Source organism: Corythoichthys intestinalis, chromosome 16 (genome assembly GCF_030265065.1).
Source record: "Corythoichthys intestinalis isolate RoL2023-P3 chromosome 16, ASM3026506v1, whole genome shotgun sequence".
NCBI classification, from domain to species: domain Eukaryota; kingdom Metazoa; phylum Chordata; class Actinopteri; order Syngnathiformes; family Syngnathidae; genus Corythoichthys; species Corythoichthys intestinalis.
In genome coordinates, this window is record NC_080410.1 from 34,732,929 (window position 1) to 34,757,862 (window position 24,934).

At 39.4% G+C, this 24,934-nt stretch overlaps 1 protein-coding gene across 10 annotated transcripts in view; it reads right to left on the bottom strand.

Moving 5' to 3' along the window:
• The window catches only part of srcin1a (SRC kinase signaling inhibitor 1a), a 255,777-nt gene that overhangs the window by 45,936 nt on the left and 184,907 nt on the right, over positions 1–24,934 (bottom strand). For 4 of the 10 annotated variants that reach the window (XM_057817366.1, XM_057817368.1, XM_057817358.1 and 1 more), the window contains exons 5-10: positions 16,891–17,086; positions 13,526–13,537; positions 10,937–11,232; positions 4,691–5,478; positions 2,019–2,120; positions 1,612–1,739 (exon numbers count right to left, since the gene is read on the bottom strand). In XM_057817366.1, the coding sequence (XP_057673349.1) occupies positions 1,612–1,739; positions 2,019–2,120; positions 4,691–5,478; positions 10,937–11,232; positions 13,526–13,537; positions 16,891–17,086 (1,522 nt within the window). The remainder of the gene's footprint in view (positions 1–1,611; positions 1,740–2,018; positions 2,121–4,690; positions 5,479–10,936; positions 11,233–13,525; positions 13,538–16,890; positions 17,087–24,934) is intronic. The other 6 variants (XM_057817362.1, XM_057817359.1, XM_057817363.1 and 3 more) reach the window with 2 other exon arrangements.

Genomic DNA, 24,934 nt, shown 5'->3' on the forward strand with positions numbered 1-24,934 from the left:
CTCATTACTACAGACTGAAGTGCTTTTCTTTTTGTGAACATTTTTTTTTTGTTGTGCTTTCACTAAATGATACTTATGTTTGTTGTGAAGGAGCTGCTGGAGCTTATACCAATAAACGGCGCGGCCCAAAGACGCCTGTGTCCACTCGCCTTTCATATATATCTCTGTACATTTTACCCAAAATACAACAAGAGACACATAATTGCCTCTAAAAGAATACTTACAGAAATATGAGTGGAGCACAAATAGCACAATGCAACAGCATAAACGTCTCACAACTACTAATTCTCCCACGTTTAGAAGGAATAACATTAGTATGGAACAGCGCTGCCCCCAAGCGGCCGGTGGCATTCTCTTCACTCTTAATGTCCATAAACGACGTCATTATAATCTGTTTGAGGCAATGCATGAGCGGGTCATTCAGTGCATGCGTTAATTGCGTCGAATATTTTAACATGATTAATTAAAAAAATTAACGCCCGTTAATGCGATAATTTTGACAACCCTAATATATATATATATATATATATATATATATATATATTATATAATTGAAATAAATGAATAAAAATTGAAATAAATAAATGTTGAAATATATACTGAAATAATTAAATAAATAAATATTGAAATACAAGCATTTTAATCAGACTTTGAATTATTTATTTAATCGTGTATTTACTTATTTAATTTTTGCACTCATGGTCCTTCATAAATAATAGCCCAAAACCGATGATGGAAAAACCAATGTCGATATTATCTGAATTCATTTTAAAATACTTTTATCGGCTGATATTATCTGATATTATATTAATATCGGACAACTCCAATTTTTAGCTATACTCTTTTTTTATTCTGTTTGCTACAGGAAGACCCTTGAATTTCCTCCTATTGGAATTACTGAAGTACCTACCTACACACCCTCCCAAACCAATTAACCTACCTGTCTACCTACCTAACCCTCTCAACAATTCGATGAGTCGTCTCAGGCGACCTTGCCGACTTCAGTCAGCGAACTGATTTGACCCAGTCATCCGAATCTGGAGTGTATTCAGTGAGTCTCCTAAGAGTTAGCGGATTCATTGAACCAAACTATCGGAGTTCAAAATGTTTTAGGGGAGCCAGCCTATTTAAAAGAATCATCAAAGTCTGTGGTGTTGAGTTGAAGCAATGAACCAAATCGCATCAGTCTAGGGTATTTCCAAGGATTCTGCTGACACATACTATTCGACCGATTCCCCTGAATCGTTTCCAACTTTGCTAATTTAAGTCAGTGACTGGACGGATTCATCAGAACACAACTCTAAAGTGTACAGTTAGATGGTGCGAGACGTCCCAATCCATTTGAACTGGGAGGACATTAGTTTGCTTCAAATGAATTGGATGTCTACTAGTCATAAACTAATTTAAAGAGTTTTAATTTAGATTTTACGAGCCACATAATTAGATGTCTATCATCATCAATGGCACTGGAAGTGTTAAATGGTGAGTTTTTGGTCTACATATGACTTTGACAATCATTTTTGCGTTCTTGAGCTAGCCTCAAACAAGCCGTAAAAATCAAACTAGGCTAGCAGCATGTGAGTTCCCGCCCCCCGACCATTCGGTACTCACTTCCTGTGGCGGAGCCGTCGCTGTTGGTGTCAGTCTTGTCGCTGGAAGAGAAAGGTAATGTCCGTGAGAAGTCGGCTCCCTGGTCCGGGGGGCAGCCCGCCATCATGCAGAGACGCAGCAGGCCGCATCTGAGGGATCAACGGCCACAGGGCAAGCACATTACAGTGCTAACTCTGACAGCAACACTAGACAGTAACAGCGAGGCGTGACCTCGCCTGTATTGTGTCCGGAACACTCATGTCGCTAAGACCTTTTAAATTTTTATATTAAGTTTTCTAAACGGGGATTTGGAGCACAAAGAATTTTGGCTTGACAGCATTTCACAGCTCAAACGTGTGCTGCTGCACCTGCCAATATGGAGTCTGTCCATAAGCGTAAAGGAGTCTAGGCAGGTAAAAACATCTTACGTGCTATCACTGTCCGGTGCTCTGGTCAGCACGCTCTGGACCAGACCGGTCAGGCTTGCGATTTGTTTCTCCATGGCTTCCATGCGCTCAAGACGGTGATCCCTGTCAGGAAGTACAAGCAAGAAACATGTCCAAACTTGAGAAATCTTAAACATTTGTACTCAATTTAATAGGTTAGTGTAGATCTCAAGGACTTGTGTTCGTTTCTACCACTTCTAAATGACTGGAATTATTGTAATTTCCAGAGTATAAGCCGCTACTTTATGGTAGTAAGTCCATGATACACCCATTTTGAATACAAATTTGAATAGCAAACGTGATTCAAAACAGTCAAAGATGAACTCATTTCCTGCCATTGACAGTGGTAGATGTCCAATCGATTTGAACTGGGATGGCGAGCATTTAATGATCATGCTTCAGTTCCTTCCCATTAAAGCGGAAGTTCAGAATTTTTGACATAAGCGAGGGTTTTATTAGTTGGTGGAGTTGATTTCAACAAATTCTGTGCAGTTTGTAAGTTGTTAGTTTCAGGGCTACGGAGTGGCTAAGCTAGTGCGAGTCAATGGGGCTAACTTAGCATGCCAATAAAAACGATACAGATCTAGGAACAGATCCAACATGGTCAGATAAATTGAAAATTCAGAACAGTATTCCAAAACACCTATGCGACCATGAATATGTCACAATGCCGTAATTAATTTAATTCTGAAGAACTACTTTTTTAGATGCGTAATACGACCACAACAGAGAGGAATGCTTCGGCCACTTGTGCTCACGTTGCATTCGAGGTAGGTGGGAAGTCGGACTTATCCCGCTTGGAGGGTACAAGTTGCGAACTCAAAGCATTCCAAGCGAATGTAAACAGCAAAGATGGCTGATCGCGACTTGTTTTTTATTTTTTTCTAATTTTTTTTTTTAATGTATTTTGGCCATCAAAAAACATTTTGACCTCCAGCAAACCTGCGTTCTCGTAAGCGATCAAATAGTGGAGGCGTTCCAATGATGTTTTTTCAGATCAGAGGTTGGAAACTCTGACACCCCACCTTCCTCGAATGCAGCATCAGTCTGCTGAGTTAACTAACGGCCGGCAACATAGTGAAATGTGCATTTGGAGGCTGTGAAAACAAACAGAAGAAATGGGCAAAGGAAAGTTTCCACAAATTCCCTATGAAGAACGAGGAACAATATACACTGGTTACTTGCTGCTGGCTACAACATAAAAAAAATCCGCCCTGCTCCTCTGCAGTGCTTCTGGATTACAAATGTTGCTGTTCATACTGCAATTATTGACATGCAATAATAAGCTTTAATAACTTTATCCTGAAAACATAGCCAACACTATTGATTGCATGGGTCATCGATGATTTTCATGTCTGCCTATGTTGTTTTTTATTGGCATGCTACGTCGACCCAATTGACTCCCGCTAGCTTAGCCACTCCGGAGCCCTGAAACGAGCAGATAACAAACTATACGGAATTTGTTGAAATCAACTCCACTGACTAAATAAACCCTCGCTAACTCGAAGATTAAGCCTGATGTCAAAAATTCTAAACTTCCCCTTTAAATGTGGGTCATTTTAAAGTCACATTTAGCTCATTTTGGACATTTCAGAAGAGATGAGATGAGAAATAAACTCTGGTTCTAGCCCCCAATAACACTCTAATGTAGTAGTAGTACTAACTGAGTGCCCTATAAATGGTAGCATCCCTAGTGTCTGTGCCAATCCATTTGGACCGGCAAAAGCTATCAGCGAATGATCATTTAGTGCCGTCAGTGGCAGCCAATGAAAACCAGAGTTTTACTTTTAGGCCCTAGTTTGGCACCATTTCTAGTAGGGGTGTGACAAAATATCGAAATGGTGATATATCGTGATACTTTGTATCCCAAAAGGTTATCGATATGCTCCTGTCAACAATCGAGATATCGTTTTAAAAAGGTGTCACTCTTTTTAAAAATGAACCATCAAGTTGCTACCAAAATCTTCCACCATAATAGTGTCTCAGTTAACTCTAAGGCTGCCATTGGTGGTGCTCGACGACCAATCCAATTAGACTGGGAACGTTCGTTCATTCAAAGCCAGAGCATTCACAGTCATTCGGTCCAATTTTCGGGGCATTTACAGGTCACTTGCTGTTCATTTTAGGGCATTTACAGGTCATTTCCTGTTGAGTTTGAGTCACTGCCTATTTAATCGGGTGATTCCCAGGTCACTTCCTGTTCTGTAACTCAAAATGAATAGGAAGTGACCCACAAAATACCCCAAAATCAACAGGAAGTAACTAAAAATCAACAGGTAAATGACCTTAAATTACCCAAAATTACCTCATTGCCTGGCATTGGCTGCCACTGACGGCCATAGACGTTCAATCCGTTTGAAGTGGGAGGGATGGCATCGAATGAACATTCGCTCATTCGCTGCCACTCTCCCAGTTCAAATGGATTGGACGTCTGCTAGTGATAAACAGAGGATGAAAATTGTGTTTTTCTGTGTATTAGTTGCTTGTAAAATTTCCTATAATGATTTCCTGACCAATGTATCGATAGTCATTGTACCGCCATATCGTCAGATCATCGTTATCGTGAGCTTTGTATCGCAAATCGTATCGTATCGTGAGGTACCAAGAGGTTCCCACTCCTAATTTCTAGGGCCACCTGATACGTTCCAACTGACCTGCTCACATCAGCATCTGCTCCAGACAACGAAAAACCAGGCGTGGCCCTGCCTCCCTCTCCAGGTCCGGCCGTGAGGCAGAGAGGCTCTGAGCCGGAACCGGGTCTGGATTTGGGACTGTCCACGAACACTGAGGAGGATGCAGAGTCCTTGCGAAAGTTCTGCCTGACGGGTGAAGCCCTACTGGGCGAGACGGAGTACGAGTCTCTATCCCGCAAGTGCATGTCGGGGATCTTCTGTGGGGACGACGGAGGCATGCGGAAGCCCATGCCTAGCGTGGCCGAGTACGTGTCGGAGTATAGCGACCCGCCGGGCTTATAGAGCGCGTCGTCCAGTTCCCCCTGCAGTGCGGCGGCGGAATAGGTGCTAAGCGACCGCACGGAGCCGCGGCGGTACAAGCCCGTGGAAACAGGGAAAGCAAAGGGGTCGCCGATGGCCGCAAGGGACTGCGTGGAGGCGATGCTGAGGCGGCCCTCGTGCATTAGGCTGTAGGGGTCGGCGTACAGTGACTCGTTCTTCATCAGCGCCAAGTTCTTTGCTGAGACCTCCTCGTCTGGCTTGACGTCTCGCCGCTCCAGGATGGCGCTGGGCGAGGGTGAGAGGACCGCGTTAGCGGCGACGTGGTGAGGATGCCGGGCCTGCTCGTGGGAACCGGCGAAAGAGGGCGGGCGACCCCCGCTGTAGGACAGGCGCGAGCGGGACGGCGAGCCGGAGGAGCCTGACGATGAAGGCAGCGTGTTCAGGCGGCGCGTCGGAGAGGAGTCGCGGGACGAATACACCATCTCTCTCTGAAATTAGGAAATGAGCCCGTGTTACAATGACTGATAGCGGTAAACAACGATAAAGCTCCATCTAGTGTTCAACCTCAGAAGTGCAACAGAATGTAAGCTGAATCTAAACTTCTTGTGCGGGCCATATTCAATGATATTTTCATCATTTGATGCGGGCCAATAAAAACTGCTGATTTGTAGAACCTAAAAACACAATATCAAGAAATGCAAAAGGTATCAGCCAGTTTATGGCAAAATTTTACAATTCCACCAAAATTTGACAAAAACAATTCCAGTGACTCAATATATTTCCAGTGGCGGATTCAACTCCCACAAAAATGTTTCCATTCACTCCTATTGGTTTTGAAATTTCCATTGGTGGTCATTATTTTTTAACACAAAAAGAAAGTTGCTTGAATTGCCCTAAAATGAACAGGAAGGGACCCTACTGTGTACAGGAAATGTCCAGGGAATGCGCCAAAATCTTTAAAAAGTGCCCCGTAATTGACAATGATGGGTGTCAAATTCCTTTAAACTGGAAGAACTTGCTGTGAAGGCCCAACTTTCAGTTCCATTGACGGCGCTAGATGTCCAATTCATTTGGACGTCCAGTGCCATCAATTGGAGGCAATTATTTAATTATTCCATAAACATATAAAAAAATATTTCTTAAGTGTGTAAAATTGTAATTAGGGGAGCCGTGACATACACCTTAGGCTACATTTGTTAAACTGGGTATTCAGACAAGTCACAATATTAGGTACACCTACATGTCTTCCTGTCTATTTGTCACTGTCACCCTTCCACTTACCCTATGCATTTTTAATGACAAGAAACCACTAAGCAGGGTTTTGTGTTAAATAATTAAAACAAAAAATCTGTCTCCCTCAGGCCGTTTTTGATTGTCGCTGAGGCAGAAATGTAAAAAAAGAAAAAAAAAAAAAAAAAAAAACCTTAACACCATGACATTGTCGTCAACAGATGGCCCACTGAAGATAGCAGGCGCATTTCCGGGAGGAATACCTGCTTAAATCACTAGTGAAACAACAGCAACAACAACAACAAAAAAACACTCACTAAAAATGCTCATTAGTTCTGCTTTATAGGCTGCAGATGTTTACATGAAAACTAAAAAAAATCAAACAATTTGAATGCTGAGAGAGGGAGGACTATTGTAATATCAATGCAATTATTGTTCAGACGGGAATAGATTTGAGTGGCTGTGAGCAGTCAACCTTCCTACTAAGCTTGTTTCTTTCCTACAGAATGTTCATAGCACAACATGCATGTCCTTAAATGTTTGTAAAAACTTTTATTCGTTCCCCCACTTAAAAATGATGGGCGGGTTTGACATTTTCATGGTAGGTGCGTGTCCACCGTTAGAGACAATCTAAAGAAAAACAAAAACAGGAATCACAGTGTATGATTTTTTTCAACAATTTATTTGTATTATACTGCTGCAAATAAGTATTTGAACACCTGTCTATTAGCTAGAATTGTGAGCCTCAAAGACCTGTTAGTCGCCTTGAAAAAGTCCAACGAAAAAGTGGGAGTGGAGGTGGACTTTTTGAGTCTGACTTTTGACCTGTTTGAGCCGGTCAGCCGCATATAAACACTTGACCACCCCATACAATCGGGACGACTCCGATTCCTAACGAGGTCAAGACCAAAGAGCTGTCCAAAGACACCACAGACAGAATTGGAGACCTCTACAAGGCTGGACAGGGATACGGGGCAATTGCCAAGCAGCTTGGTGATATAAGATCAACCGTTGATGCAATTATTAGAAAATAGATGAAGCTAAACATGACTGTCAATCACCCACGGACTGGGTCTCTATGCAAGATCTACCTCGTAGGGTCTCATTGACTAGAGCTGGGAATCTTTGGGCACCTAATGATTCGATTACGATTCAGAGGCTCCGATTCGATTATAAAACGATTATTGATGCACCCCCCTCCTTTTCTTTTTTTTTTTTTTTTTTAATGTTTTGTACATTAGTTCCAAAATTGTTCAAAAATACTCTCAGGCTAAACCACACTACTATTTCAGTATCAAGTTAACATATAGCAGTAAAAAAATATACAAAAATAACATTAAATAAAAAACTCCAGTCCCCATTCTGTATCAGCAGCTTTAAACTACATTCAATTAATTTAATGTTGTGAATCAACCATTAAATTTGTTAAAATTAAAAATCGTTATTCCATAATTTCCCTTTTGTCTACTTTCGACATGTGAAAGTTTTAAGACTATTTTAAAGATAGATTCAAGTCAATATTTTACCGATTTAGGAGTATTTTAGATATAAAGTTAATTAGGTTTGCTTGGAAGGTTCGCTACAACAGCCTTGCAGGGAAGTGTACTGCTTTAAGATGGCGGCCGTTTATAACGCCCGCATCTAGCTTTTTGTAGATGTGCTGCTTACACTACCAAATCTATATTGCATCTAGTCCTATATAAAGGATATCCACCGTAACATTATATGGATGTACTTTGGAGCAGCTTTTCGGCAGCAGTCAGGTATGTTGTTGTGTTTTTTTATCTCGTTGCATGAGTTGAGCTAGAGCCGTGAGTTGAGCATTGGCATTACCCGAGGGGCCGGGTAATGGGAAGCATGATGTTTAGCTACTCTCGCTCCGTTCCGTCCCGAAGACCGCGCGGCGCACTGAGTGTTGTGTACTTCCGCTTTACTTCGCATATTTCAATAATCGGAATTTGGATGTTTGTGAATCGTTCTCGAATCTTCCACGGCCGAATCGCGAATAATCTAAGAATCGGAAATTTTGCACACCTCTATCATTGACCCTAAGAATGGTGAGGAATCAGCCAAGAGCTACACAGGAGGAGCTGGTCAATGACCTGAAAGAAGTGGGACCACCATTTCCAAGGTTACTGTTGGTAATACACTAAGAGGTCATTCTTTAAAATCATGCATGGAATGGATGGTTCCCCTGCTTAAACCAGCACATGTCCAGGCCAGTTTTAAGTTTGCCAATGACCATTTGGATGATCCAGAAGAGTCATGGGAGAAAATCATGTTGTCATATGAGATCAAAATGAAACTTTTAGGTCTTAATTCCACTCATAGTGTTTGGAGGAAGAAGAATCATGTTTTGGGGGTGTTTTTCTGCACATGGTGCTAAACGACTGCACTGTATTAAGGATCGGATGACCAGGGCCATGTATTGTGAGATTTTGGGGAAAAACCTCCTTTCTTCAGTTAGAGCATTGAAAATGGGTCGTGAAGAGTGTCTTCCAGCATAACAATGGCCTGAAGCAGACAGCTAGAATAACCAAAGAATGACTTCGTAAAAAGCATATCAAGGTTCTGGAGGGCCCTAGCCAGTCTTCAGACCCAAACCCAATAGAAAATCTTTGGACAAACTCCGTGTTTCTCTGTGAAAGCCCAGAAACCTGATTGATCGACAAAAGATCTGTGTGGAGCAGTGGTGCAAAATCCCAGCTGCAGTCTGTGCAAACCTGGTGAAAAGTTACAGGAAAAGTTTGACCTCTGTAATTTTAATCAAAGGTTACTGTACCAAATATTAACATTGATTTTCTCAGGTGTTCAAATACTTATTTGCAGCATTATAATACAAATAAATTGTTTAAAAAAAAGAAAAAATCATACACTGTGATTTCGGGATTTTGTTTTTCATCATTTCTAAGTGGGAGAACTTGCAAAATCGCAGGGTGTACAAATAATTATTTTCCTCACTGTACATAAACACTGTATATACATACTAGGCCTGAACGATATTGGAAAAAACTAGGGCTGTCAAAATTATCGCGTTAACGGGCGGTAATTAATTTTTTAAATTAATCACGTTAAAATATTTGACAGATTTAACACATATGCCCCGCTCAAACAGATTAAAATGACAGCACAGTGTCATGTCCACTTGTTACTTGTGTTTTTTGGTTTTTTGTCACCCTCTGCTGGCGCTTGGGTGCGACTGATTTTATGGGTTTCAGCAACATGAGCATTGTGTAATTATTGACATCAACAATGGCGAGCTACTAGTTTATTTTTTTGATTGAAAATGTTACAAATTTTATTAAAATGAAAACATTGAGAGGGGTTTTAATATAAAATTTCTATAACTTGTACTAACATTTATCTTTTAAGAACTACAAGTCTTTCTATCCATTGATCGCTCTAAAAACGTTAATAATGTTAATGCCATCTTGATTTATTGTCTTAATAAACAAATACAGTACTTATGTACAGTATGTTGAATGTATATATCCGTCTTGTGTCTTATCTTTCCATTCCAACAATAATTTCCAGAAAAATATGGCATAATTTATAGATGGTTTGAATTGCGATTAATAATGATTAATCAATTTTTAAGCTGTGATTAACTCGATTAAAAGTTTTAATCATTTGACAGCCCTAGAAAAAACTATTGTTGCGATTTTTTGGGGGTTTGCGTTATATTGTGATATCATATTGCGATATTTACAAAATATATATATGTAAATATATCTTTTTAATAAAATTTCACTAGATGACTTGAATAGCTGTTTGGAAAGACTTTGGATGATTCACCATGACCACAATGTACAGTGATCCCTTGTTTTTCACAGTTAATGGGGACCAGAACCTGCCGCGATAAGTGAAAAACCGCAAAGTAGCCCGGTAGTGGTGTGTGTTTAATGTATTTATTCAGAATTAGCATTGAAAAGAGAGACATATAAGACATGTTTTTTTTTTTACTTTTTTCCCCCAAAGTATGATTTATAAAAATGTATATACATATTTCAATAAATGTTTTTTAAGCACTTCAAATGTAATCATTATGATCAGTTTTAAGCATAACTGTCCCACCAAATCATTTTTAAACAAGAATAAAGTACTGCAGTAGAAAAATGCTTGACTTTATTAAATGCTTCTGTTTACCCCCGTGGCTGTGAGTCCTGGAGTGACATGTAGAAATTACAAACTCCTCAAGATCACGTCTGGCGTTTATTGCCGAGACACAGCATGTCCGGCTGTGCACACTCACACATTCATTCCAGTGTGCGCTTCCTTGCGTAGCAACTATTTAACAAATTAAACGATGATTGACGTATGCCGAGCATGTGAAGTCCGCTTCTCTGGCAAGATCAAACAACCATCTGTCAACATTGTTAGCTTTAATAAGCAAGTGCCATAGTGACTAAGGAACAAAGAGCTGGGAGAGGGAGGCTGTGCGGCGCGCATGAAGCAGATCAAAAGTTTATGGATTAAAAAAAAAAATCTATCCCTCGTCCGTGCGATGGGACTATTACACACATGCGCACATCGCGATGGCGATGTTTAAACGATATATCGTTCAGGCTTAATACATACACAAATACACTTTTAATATTCTTATGTACTTATGTAATTCCCCAATGCTTTTTGGTGTATATACTCTATGTGAAATGTAAATCCAGGCATAAAGAAGTTAAACAGAAGAAAATAAAAAAACTTCCCAGCCTGTCTCACCCGCAGGTCCCCATTGGCCAGGTGTGCAGCAGCCGGGTAGGAGGCGTAGATGGGCTCCTTGCGATAGATCTTGATGACGCTGCGGTCCTGGATGTCGCGCACGTCCTCCAGCTCGTAGAAGACGTTGCGCGCTTCGTCCTTGATCAGCACAGCCGTGTTGGGCGACTTGAGCATGCCCGCCGTCAGCTTCTGCGGGAACATGTGCACGATGAGGGCGTGCAGCGTGTCCAGGCTGCTCAGCTCGTGGGTGATGTGCACACGGCGCGTCTCGTCGCCGTACTGCAGGAACAGCACACCTGCAAGAAAATGGGGAAAAAAATATCAGGAGATTTGATCCATGTTATATTATGTCACATACCACAGTAGTTTTTATTTTCATAAATAAAAATGACCTTTTTTAACTCATTGCCTGCGACTGATAATAACAATCGTCCAATTCATTAATCTGGGTGGACCGGCTTTAAATGCTCATCACTCAGTGCTGTCAATGACAGCCAATGAATGAGTTGAATTCAAATTAGAGAATTAACCTTTTTTACATTAGTATTTATGTTTTTTTTTTTTTTTTTTTTACCGTATTGGCCCAAATATAAGACGGCCCTGATTATAAGACGACCCCCTCTTTTTCAAGACTCAAGTTTGAAAAAAGACTTTTTGAACATCAAATTAATTTTTATACAGAAAATACAGTACATCCGAAACAAATGATAACAATATATTTGAGAGAAAAAGCATGTTATTTTGCCTCATTCAAATATTAATATCTGAACATTTAAATATGTAAACTAAAGTGCAATCAGATTCGTAAATGAATGGCTTCTGATTTTAGAAATGTAAATAAACCAGTCTATTGTGATTAAACAACAAAATTGCAATAACTGCACTAACCATCCAAGTGAAGTCTAACTGTAACTGTAGTCTTGAAACAAATCTGAATAAGGAAAAACAATGCAAACTGGTTAAACTTGAGAGTAGCTGAGATCTGTCATTACAAAACCTCGCTTCAATGATATCTAGCGCCATCTAGCGTCGTGAATGGGTATAATGTCTAGACCGCGAATATAAGATGACCCACTCTTTTTCAGTCTTATTTCAATGCAAAAAACACCGTCTTATATACGGGCCAATACGGTATTAACTATTTTCTACACAAGATCTAAAACACATGGAGAATTGCTCTTCCCCTATAACTCAATATTAATCAATATTATCAATATTTTGGGATACTTTTGATCAAAATTATATTTATGTTACCCAAAACCACAAATTGTATTCATTAGCTCTAAAGATCAGTATGATGGAGTATTAGGGCCAAACAAAGATAAAAAGAAAGGGGGGACAAAAGGCGTACGAGAAAAGTTTTATCTTGTCATAGTACGAGAATGAAGTCATATGTCGTAATATTACGAGATTAAAATCGTAATGTTATTTAATTTTTACGTAATATGAGAAAAAAGGTTGTCATGTAATTTGATGTAAACTACGGTAAAAAGTTGGAATGTTACATAATTTTTGCTTTCATTACAAGAAAAAGTTGTAATTTTATGTAGTTTTACATAATATTACCAGATAAAACTCCAATATTACAGTACATATCTATTAGGGCTGTCAAAATTATCGCGTAAACGGGCGGTAATTAATTTTTTAAATTAATCACGTGAAAATATTTAACGCAATTAACGCACATGCCCCGCTCACACAGATTAAAATGACAGCAGTGTAATGTCCGCTTGTTACATGTTTTTTGGTGTTTGGCGCAATCTGGTGGCGCTTGAGTCCAAAGGATTTTATGGGTTTGAGCACAATGAGTGAGCATGGTGTAATTATTGACATCAACAATGGCGAGCTTCTACTTTATTTTTTAATTGAAAATTTTACAAATTTTAATAAAACGTTTACGAAAACGAAAACATTAAGAGGGGTTTTAATATAAAATTTCTATAACTTGTACTAACATTTATCTTTTAAGTTTTTCTATCCATGGATCACTTTAAGAGAATGTTAATAATGTTAATGCCATCTTGTTGATTTATTGTTATAATAAACAAATACAATACTTATGTACCATATGTTGAATGTATACAGTATTATTATTATTATTAAAACGAAAACATTAAGAGGGGTTTTAATATAAAATTTCTATAACTTGTACTAACATTTATCTTTTAAGAACCAAAAGTCTTTCTATTCAGGGATCGCTTTAACAGAATGTTAATGTTAATGCCATCTTGTTGATTTATTGTTATGATAAACAAATACAGTCCTTATTTACAGTATGTTCAATGTATTTATCCGTCTTGTGTCTTATCTTTCCATTCCAACAATAATTTACAGAAAAATATGGCATATTTTATACATGGTTTGAATTGCGATTAATTACGATTAATTAATTTTTAAGCTGTAATTAACTCGATTAAAAATGTTAATCGTTTGACAGCCCTAACATCTATATGTTGAGATAAATGAGCTACTACGCACTTTACGTAGTCTTCGCCATGTCTATTGAGAGCACACTTGATGAAAACACTTCTGTCATGCTATAACACCTGAATCTCAAACCTCTTGTATGTGTCTTGACGCCTGACTAACCTGCATATTCATCTTGGTAGAGCACGGTCCAAACACACAAAGAACACACAAAGCAAAGAAAGAACCAGTCATTAAGTATGTTGTGGTGATACAGAACCCAAAATGTGCGCATGCAAACCCACTAAAAATAAAAACAAGATGGGATATACAGCAAGGATATTGGCATAGCAGAGTCAACAGAATAAATACAATATAAGCTAAGAATCACTTCAAGATCAATATTCACCCTTTAACACCGAACTTGTCGGTGGCGACATATTTGAACGTCTGTTCATTCGCTGCCACCCTCTCACTTCCAAATGGATTGGACGTATTCTAGTGATGAACTCATTGAAGGATGATTGGACGCCACACGATTGGACTTCTATCATCATATTGGGAAGGGCAACAAGTGCTCCTTTTTTTTTTTTTTTTTTCCCCTTTACGGTGCCATGCATAGCTGGCAGCCATCCTAGGTACAGCGACCAGCGTTTGGCAAACTAGATCTCGAAATGTATATATTGCACAGCATCAGCACATTTCTTAGTACTGCCTGATACCTATGATATCTTTTAGTGCCTTATTGGTACCGATATTAGCAACTAGGTATGTCCCGGTATGATATTCTGACGGTATGATAACCTTAAGCCAAAATATCAGGGTTTCACGTTATCACGGTAGTGCAATTACAGCTCTAAAATGTGTTACTTTGAGATATCTGGGTTTGAATAATTCAATTGAACAGGATTTTTTTCAAAACAAATTAGCAAATTGGAACAGAAGTATAATGTTAAGTTAAAATAAATTACCATATTTAAAAGTCCCTTAGGTGAGCCTAAACCAGGGGTCTGCAACCCAAAATGTTGAAAGAACCATATTGGAGCAAAAAAAAAAAAATGTCTGGAGCCGCCAAAATTGAAAACCCTATAATGAAGGCAACGCATGCTGTAAGTATCCATCTTCGCTGTATTAGCCTTCTATCAAAATGACTAAGTTGGCTACAAACAGATAACGAGCCTTCATAATGATCATATTTTCTGCACTAAAAGGTGCAAATGAAAGCCTTAAATTTTCTCAAAAGTTGACAGTCCAAGGTGCCTTATACTGTATATGGATCAACATTGGTTAATAATGGCATTGCATTCCATTTAGCTCAGCTTCATCTTGTGGATGCATAACGCAACACAACGCCAAATGTGCTAAATGAGAAGGCTCTCCAACCACTCTACAGTGCATTGATCTTGCCGTACCTCACCTATTGTGCTGAAATTTGGGGAAACACATACAAAGCCCACCTGCATCCTCTGATGATCCTTCAAAAGAAAGCGATTAGGATTATCTACAAAGCACCATATAGAGCATACACTAATACCTTTACATAAATCTAAGTTTTTAAAATGTTATGATTTGATACACTTCAAAACTGGCCAGATGATGTACAAGGCCCATTCAAATTGTCTTCCGCACAACTTACAAATTTGCTTCCAAGCGTGGGAATCGAATTATGATTTGAGAGAGAACAATGTGTTCAATTACAGCCATGTGAGAACCACTTTAAAATCATTTTCGATTCCTAACATTTGGGCCCGCCTCTGGAGTGCTCTAGACCCCGCACTGACTAACGCGGGGACCCTAGCAGCCTTTAAAAGAACATATAAGGAGCTTATTCTAAGTCGCTATCGAGACTGACCTCCAGCATGGAAAAAACAACTGCACGAGTGTCAAATTAGGGCGTTCTGCCAGACACACAGACACCACATAGTGTTCCCATAACAAAAAGTGGAGGAATTTCAGAGACTAAAGATAACGTAGTCATAACATGCCTTAACAATCAGCTCTGTCGCAAAGACAGAGCATTATTCCATCTGCTGACATAGGCGAATGCTGTCGAGTTTTGAATAAATCTGTAACAATTTTTGTGTCACTGAACTGCTTACCTGGTCATTAAGTACTTTGGACACGATTTTCTCAACAATGCGATCTACATCGAGCCAACACCCATGTCCGGCCAACACTTTCACGTCTGGATTTTACTCAATGACTGTTGGGAAGATAATTCATGTGTAAAAAAAAAAAAAATAAAATTTTAAAAAATACTGTAATTGTATCACAATGTAAAATGCCTACTCTATCATGCAAAGATTTGCGTCCTTTGGTTTAATGGGGATGGGATTTAATAAGCCCAGGCTTCTCCCGTCAGCCCTTGTTTTTTCTTCGGGTTTCTTCGGGGTAATCTTATCACATGCTATCTTGTAACTGTTAATGATACCGATGATGATGAAAATAAACAATAAACAACAACAACAACCACTACAATTCCTACTACTGCGCCTTATAATGCAGTGTGCCCTGTACATGAAAACGGTTTTAAAATAGGCCATTCATTGAAGGTGCGCTTTATACTGCGATGCTCCTCGTATTGTGAAAAATATGGTAAACGTCTATTTTCCCTGCAGTGCATCCTATAGAGAATGATGTACGTATCATGTGACACTGTTGTATAATGCCACCTCAATTTTTTTCATTACAATATTAATGAATTAGAAGAATGTTTGTTTCATGTTTGTCGTCCTACAAAGACCATATAAAAACTAAAAGTAAATGATTCCCTACCCCATCTTTTTTCATATTCAAACACTTGAAAAAGCTAGGGCAGTGCTAAAGAGCCGCATGCGGCTTTAGAGCCACGGGTTGCTGACCCACAGCCTAAACCCACAGCTCAACATTATTGCCATCAGAACAAAAACAATTATTTTCCATAAAAAGCACGTGTGTATGACTTGTATCATCTTTTCATTATACACACACTCTCGTTCTCAACACACCAGAGAGAAACAACATGTTTTACCACCGCTAGACACACTAAACATGCTGGAGTTAACTCTCTTAGCTTGTGGGAAACTTTCGTGACAGTGTTTACTAACTTTTAATTTTGTATAAATGCGAAATCACATTGGAGGTATTGCCTCCTCGGCAGCCACCATCCGCAATCATGTTTTATATGTCGGTTGGCCCTCCTCCTCTAAGCCGCGGCCGCCTGTAACTCTCCTGTAGCCGAAGTATTCCCATACCATCGATTTTGTTTTCTTCGATGGGGGATAAAGTTCAGGAGGTTTTCCTCCTCCAGCCATCGTGTAGCACAGGTGACTCTGACACTGAGCAACAAGGGAGAGATTTCTCCATGCATTTTTGGGACATTAAAAATAGCTAATACCTTAGGGACGGTATGACGGAAAATGTTCGCAGTTTTGAAACGGTGACGTTTTCATACCACGGTATACAATGAAACCAGTAATTGTTACTTGTCTATTAGCAACACTAGTAAATACACTCTGGACTCCATTATGCCAATGAAGATTAGCATGGACCAGGACAGGAACGCTCACCTGGAGACCGTAGCTTATTCTGGCTGGCGGAGCGCGACAGGGGCAGACTCTGGCGGAACCGATTCATCCTGTTAAAGCCGATGGGCACGTCGGCCTCGGACATGGTCTCTAGGGACTCGGCGGAGGCAAAGGACAGCTTGGCGGCCTGGTCGGCGAGCCCCGATTGGGTGGACTGGGAATGGCGGGGGCTGCGGCTCTGCAGAGGGTAGACCACAAAATGACTGAGTAAGAAGAACATGAGTGAGGAACAAAATACTGAGTGTGCTTTTGGGTTTAACACTCACAGACGTGTGCTTTGTTTAATCAGTACCATGTTTGCTTGATTTTTTTTCACCTCCCTCGGCTCCCTTATCCAAACTACAGGCTGCACCAGTTGCGGGAAACATTAAACAACTACTTTTTGGGAGGCTGATGCAAATCCGGCCGGCGCTGGCTCACTGTGGATTCAGGGCAGCTCAGCGGACCGCTAGACTGATCCTGTGGCTGCCATAATGAGCACCCACCATGCTCTCTGCTGCTTGTTTAGGAGAAGAAGCAATATCGTCCTTATTTTTCGGACTATAAGGCGCACTAGTAACGAACAAGCGAATTTTCAAACATAAGGCGCACCCGATAACAAGATGCATTAGTGCATCAATATACTACATTTGTTAATTGTTCATCATCTTTTCACATTGTAAATATTGTTTTTTTTTTTTTTTTCATTTTGCTTTATTTTATCATTTATGAGTTTAAAGAATGACGAAAATGTGTCCTGAGTGATTTACTGGAGCAGTATGATATAGTAATGCTTCATAAAAATAGGTCATTAAGTACAATCAAAATTCATACATAAGACGCACTGGATTATAAAGTGCACTGTCCATTTTGGGGAAATTAAAAGATTTTAAAGGGGAAGTTCCGAATTTTTGACATTCGCCTTAAGTTTCAAGGTAGCATGGGTTTAATTAGTCAGTGGAGTTGGTTTCAACAAACTGTGCATTTTGTTAGTTGCAGGGCTCCGGAGTGGCTAAGCTAGCGCACATCAATGGTGCTTGCTAGCCTGCCAATAAAAAACAATATTAAAAAATCTAACATAATCAAATAAATTCAAAATACAGATCGGTTGGACCAAATAATGTCACCCCAAAATGCCGTAATCAGCCGTCAAAAAAACGATGTGTTATCACTCTGCCCTGCTTGCCTAGACAGCCTGTTCCCTGCAGAGCTGCTGGATGACAAATGTTGCTGTCCATACTACAATTATTGACATGCAATGGTAAGTTTTAATAACTTTATCCTGAAAACATAGCCAACACAATTGATGGCATGGAAGATCGGTGATTCTCATGCGTGCATATGTTGTTTTTTATTGGCATGCTAGCAAGCACCATTGACTCGCGCTAGTTTAGCCACTCCAGTACTTTGCAACCAACAAACTGCAAGAAATTTGTTGAAATCAACTCCACCGACTAATTAAACCCCCACTAATTTGGAAATTAAGCCTAATGTAAAAAAACTCAGAACTTAGCCTTTAAGAGCACCTTGTTGTCCGGAAAAATAAGAGCCTACTCGGAAATACGAAGGTTCATTCGCAGCCATTTTCCCACTTCAAATGGATTGGCCGTCTACTAGCGAATTACTCATTTCAATTCACAGCAGAAAGCTGATTGGACGTCCGTCTTCCTTAATTGAGGTTATTAGCACTCGATGAAGCATCAACAATGTTTAGCATTGGAAAGTCAGCTACATAATTCATTATTTTTGCCCTAAAGCAACTGCTCACTTGATACTACCCTCTTTCTATATTTATGTGTGCTGGCCTTCTGTCAGTGTTCATGTATAATTTAGTCTGACACATACACACACGATATACAATGGACAGTTTGTGAGAGTGCGAAGAACACAGGTAGGAAGCAAGATACGCTTGTTTGTCCGAGGCTTTGAATTTCAAAACAATTCTGGAGCTGAAGTCTAAAAATCACAATGAAATAGCACCTTGACCGCCGATTCTCAGATTGTTTTATTCCCTCCTGCTTCTACACGGCTAACGCTTCCAAGAATAATTTCCTATTTGCACCTCATTTGTCATCGCTAGGTCCTGCGGTTGTATATATTTGTTCTACTCTCTGCGGATGAAGCTGACTAACTGGACCTCTCTTGCTATCCTCTTGCTATTCAGCCACCTTCGTGATTACTCTCAAGCCAATCTTCTGCCTGGACACACAATAGCCCCGAGCGACCTCCCCCCTTCTTTATTCCCTACTAGACAAGTGACACTTTCTAATAGCAGGAGCCATGATTGCATGGAGCAAATGGCATGCTGGGGAATAAACATGAAGAGGAAAAGGATGCCACGAAGAGAATGGCGAGCCCGATAAAATTACTTTAATCTTTTTCATGCTGCTCCAATAACGAATAACCTCATACTTTTAACTCATTGGCTGATAGACGACCCAGAATTGCTATATAAATGAACCATTTTGTAAGGGTGAAAGCGACGAATTACATTTACTCTCGTGACTGCAATTAAGTTTATATATACATACACACACATATATACTGGACTGTCTCAGGAAATTAGAATACACAATATTCTAATTTTTTGAGACAGTCCTGTGTATATATACAGGACTGTCTCAGGAAATTAGAATACACGATATTCTAATTTCCTGAGTACATATATATATATATATATATATACATACAGTGGGGCAAATAAGTATTTAGTCAACCACTAATTGTGCAAGTTCTCCCACTTGAAAATATTAGAGAGGCCTGTAATTGTCAACATGGGTAAACCTCAACCATGAGAGACAGAATGTGGAAAAAAAAAACAGAAAATCACATTGTTTGATTTTTAAAGAATTTATTTGCAAATGATGGTGGAAAATAAGTATTTGGTCCATACCAAAAGTTCATCTCAATACTTTGTTATGTACCCTTTGTTGGCAATAACGGAGGCCAAACGTTTTCTGTAACTCTTCAGAAGCTTTTCCACACACTGTTGCTGGTATTTTGGCCCATTCCTCCATGCAGATCTCCTCTAGAGCAGTGATGTTTTGGGGCTGTCGTTAGGCAACACCGACTTTCAACTCCCTCCTCACCCCGTGGCGTCAAAATGATAACAAGAACAGGGAGCAAAAATCCCAGCACCACACGGGGGACCTAGTGAATGACCTACAGAAAGCTGGGACCACAGTAACAAAGGCTACTATCAGTAACACAATGCGCCGCCGGGGACTCAAATCCTGCACTGCCAGACATGTCCCCCTGCTGAAGAAAGTACACGTCCACGCCTGTCTGCGGTTCGCTAGAGAGCATTTGGATGATCCAGAAGAGGACTGGGAGAATGTGTTATGGTCAGATGAAACCAAAATAGAACTTTTTGGTAGAAACACAGGTTCTTTTGTTTGAAGGAAAAAGAATACTGAATTGCACCATACCCACTGTGAAGCATGGGGGTGGAAACATCATGCTTTGGGGCTGCTTTTCTGCAAAGGGACCAGGACGACTGATCTGTGTAAAGGAAAGAATGAATGGAGCCATGTATCGAGAGATTTTGAGTGAAAATCTCCTTCCATCAGCAAGGGCATAGAAGATGACACGTGTCTGGGTCTTTCAGCATGACAACTATTCCAAACACACAGCCAGGGCAGGAAAGGAGTGGCTTCGTAAGAAGCATTTCAAGGTCCTGGAGTGGCCTAGCCAGTCTCCAGGTCTCAACCCCATAGAAAATCTGCAGAGGGAGTTGAAAGTCCGTGTTGCCCAACGACAGCCCCAAAACATCACTGCTCTAGAGGAGATCTGCATGGAGGAATGGGCCAAAATACCAGCAATAGGGTGTGAAAAGCTTGTGAAGAGTTACAGAAAACGTTTGGCCTCCGTTATTGCCAACAAAGTATTGAGATGAACTTTTGGTATTGACCAAATACTTATTTTCCACCATGATTTGCAAATAAATTCTTTAAAAATCAAACAATGTGATTTTCTGTTTTTTTTTTTCACATTCTGTCTCTCATGGTTGAGGTTTAACCATGTTGACAATTACAGGCCTCTCTAATATTTTCAAGTGGGAGAACTTGCACAATTGGTATTGGTGGTTGACTAAATACTTATTTGCCCCACTATATATATTTATGCGGTTGTGGACTTTACGGCGGAAAACACAGACAAGGCTGAAAAAAACAGGTCCTGCTCTTGCTCTTTAAAATAAACTGCTGTATTTTAAACCAAAAGAGCTGCTGTGTTTGACAGAACAATATGTCTAAATGCTGCCATATTCATGGCGCATTAAGCCTCTGAACTATTTTTAATTTGTCCGTTTTACCCTGGAGACCCCCGTTTACAGATGTCGCGCAACCGCTTTTGTTTCAACCAAGCCATAAAAAGAAGGTAAGTAATTATATTACTAATCGAAATGTCATTTTTAGCTTATAATCATTAATTGATGTCTAATATTTAGTTTAAAAAAACGACTTAAAAAAATTATTCATTCGCATATTTTAAAATTTTAAACAAATAACGTCACAATGAAAAAATTGTGTCTGTAAATAAGTCATAGGTATAATAATAATAAGATATCTACCTCATAACTATCACTTAATTGTATTTTTTTTTTTTTTTTTTACTGTTGCATTTCCCCCAATATTTTAGATGATAAATAATTGATCCAAACAAAGAAAATTTGGAAAAAAAAATAAAAAACAAACAAACAAAAAAAATGACATTGATATCGAAAACACTTGATGACAGCAATAGATGTCCAATCCATTTCAATTCGTTTGATCGCTTCCAGCCCCTCCCAATTAAGATGGATTGGACTTCTATTGCCGTCAATGGCAAGCACAGAGTTAAGCTATGTGACATCACGAGAGATTCATTAGACAAAACCAAATACAGGTAGTTCCCTGGTTACAACCCGACTTATGCATTTCGACTTTTTTTTCTTCTTTTTTTTTAATGTTGACTTTTGTTTTGTGATACATGCTTTTATTTTGGCGCAGGAAGCATAGAAGAGGAAGAGAACGCATGTACAGACACACCCACCCCACACACGCACACAAAGAGCAGCCGAGTGGCAGAGGTGACAGCCTGCGCGCACATTTGTTGCCTGTGAAGCATCCAGAGGCGAGGGCTGTATACAACCCTTTTGTACTGTTTACTGTGCGTTTTCAATTGTGGTCAAATACTTGAGGGGTGGGGAGAGGGTTTATGTGATTGTTTTTGATGATGTACGGACGCAAACTGATACATGCTAATCGTTTGTTATTGCTGTTTCAGCAGCTACTTGTAAACGCAAATTTGAATTGCTGTTATTGAAGATGAGACAGATTTAATTTCATTTTATTTTAGTTTCATTCTGCAAGTGTTGATTTCATGAGCAGCTGAATAAATTCAGCAAACCACACGGACGTTTACATCGTCATTTCGAAGCTTAGCTCACTGTCTAGCTAGAACTTATCTCCATCGTCTTGGCGAGAACATTATAATACATGTTTTTTTGGATAGGTTTGTTTTTTTAATTTAGAGGGTGTTTAGAGGTATTTAAAAGGTTAATTCTGACTTACGCGGAAATCCTACATCGACAGCGTAGGAACAGAACTCGTTCATAAACCTGGGACTACCTATATATCAGTGGGGAGAACAAGTATTTGATACACTGCCAATGGGAAAACCCATTGGCAGTGTATCAAATACTTGTTCTCCCCACTGTATAAATAAAATAAAAATTCTCAGAGCAAAATACACACTGGCCACACTTATTTGAATTCAAGGTTTTCTTCAATTTTTCAATGTACTGAAATTTGTTTCAATTAATTAAAAAATATTTAAATGAGTGGTTCTTAATCTTGCTAAGGGTACTGAACCCAAAAAGTTTCACATGTGCATTCATTGAACCCTTCGGAATTAAATAATAAAGCTTTTTTTTTTTTTTTTTTCCCCAAATTCAAAACTAATATAGCTATGCTATCGCAAGCTAATATCTTAGTGAATTCCCATTCAAATTACTTCAAATCTCAAATATGCTACAATTAATTGTGACTTTTGCTGTTGATTTTAATGTTGGAAAATTATTTTTTTTTCGTTTTCATGTAAACATTTTTATTTTAGTGTTGCATCCTTGCATCACACACTATTTTAACATTGTAAAATGTGACACAAATGTTTTTTTGGGGTTATACTTCCTTGTACCAAGTGCGGGTCTACCTTCCACTGAGCAAACCAGTTTTTCCTCCCATTAAATAGAGGGCTAACAGTTGAAAAAAAAATGGAATGTAGCCTGTGAATTTGGGGCAAACCGGTCCAAAACTGAGTGTAAAACAACACTTTGCCTGCCTTTAGTCAGTGTACGAAAATCGGGCCCCGTGTGTCTTAACCTTCGTGAACTGAATTTCATTTAAAATTATTGTATACAAATGGGCCACAATTGGACCCTGGACCCAAAGGTTGAGACAACTGTCCTGTAGGAATGTAATACAATAATTTAAGGGGAAAAAAAATATACATGCGTGGAAGATTTAACAACCAGCCAGTGAGTTAAAAAGTTGCCTGTGCGTTTTTTTTTCTAAATTGCTGCAATAGTAAATAACGTTGAATTGACGAGCTTGTCTACTGCAAAGTACACAACGCACATCAGCCAATACATCAGCGAAACAAAACTAAAGGCTATCATTTGGCTCGAAAGCAGCACTCTAATTCCCATCAATCACTTTAGGAGTAAAATGCTGAGAGTGATAGATAAATTGCCGCACATCCAACTATGGGTCAAGGAACTGGGCTATTGATATTCACTGACATTTCCACCCTGTCGCGCTGATAGCTGAGCCGCAATGACGCGAATGTGGATGGGGGGTTGGGTCTACGAGGCAGATAAACCGGGGGGCTTTTTTTATCCCCACACTCTCACACATCAATAGTTGCATTGTTTAGCACAGACTCTTCCCTGCCAACCCCTGCGAGCAACATCGGCCCACCCAGGTAAGGGGGATACTTGTCCGTCGGAGCAGGTGATCAATACTTCTTAACTCATTGGCTGCCATTGGCGTCCAATCGATCTGAAGTAGGAAAACCGAAAAGCTTCACTTTGGTGCCCGGGCCCTTTGAAAATACCGTAATTTTCGGACTATAAGGCGCACTTGAATGTAAGCCGCCACCCACCAAATTTGACATGATAAGCCATTTGTTCATATATAAGCCATATGTGTTGACACTGTATTCTGGGATATTTACACCAAAAGATCATACCCTATAAAAATCCAAAAATGAGATGCACTGGACTATAAGCCGCAGGATTCAAAATGAGGCGAAAAAGTAGCAGCTCATAGTCTGAAAATTACGGTAGTTCAGGAATCATGATGGGTTTTATTGCGATGACATAAGTAATGTACAGTCCCTGACAAAAGTCTTGGTCGCTTATTCATTTTGTAGAAACAATTGCTAATAACCTGACTTTTAATTATTCAGTTGGTTTCAGAAATGGCTCATATGAAAGCTAAGACCCTCCCAAATGATGTTGAATGTATAAAAATATATTAGTCTCACTGAAAAAAGATTTATCATTTAATGAAGACATAAAGATCAAATTTTGGCAAGACAAAAGTTTTGTCGCCTACAGAAAGTAGTGTGAAAATTGAACAAAAAATGTACTTCAAATACAAAAATGTTACATAACATAAGCGAATTAAGTAGTGGTGCTTTGAGATCCAAATGTAATATTTTGTATGACTTCCATGGGCTTCGGCAAGGATTCATACAATTTATTGATGAAGTCATCAGGAACATCAAAGAAAGCAGTCTTGCATGCCTCCCAGAGTTCATCAACATTCTTGGGTTTCGTCTTCCATGCTTCCTCTTTCATCCTGTTCATGTCTGGTGACTGGGCTAGACAGTCCTGGAGGATCTTGATCTTCTTTGCCTTGAGGAACTTTGAGGTAGAGATTTAAGTATGCGATGGAGCCCCATCCTGCTGCAGAATTTGTCCCTTTTTATGGTTAAGAATGTAAGAGGCAGCTTTCTGTAGGCGACAAAAATTTTGTCTTGCCAAAATTTGACCTTTATGTCT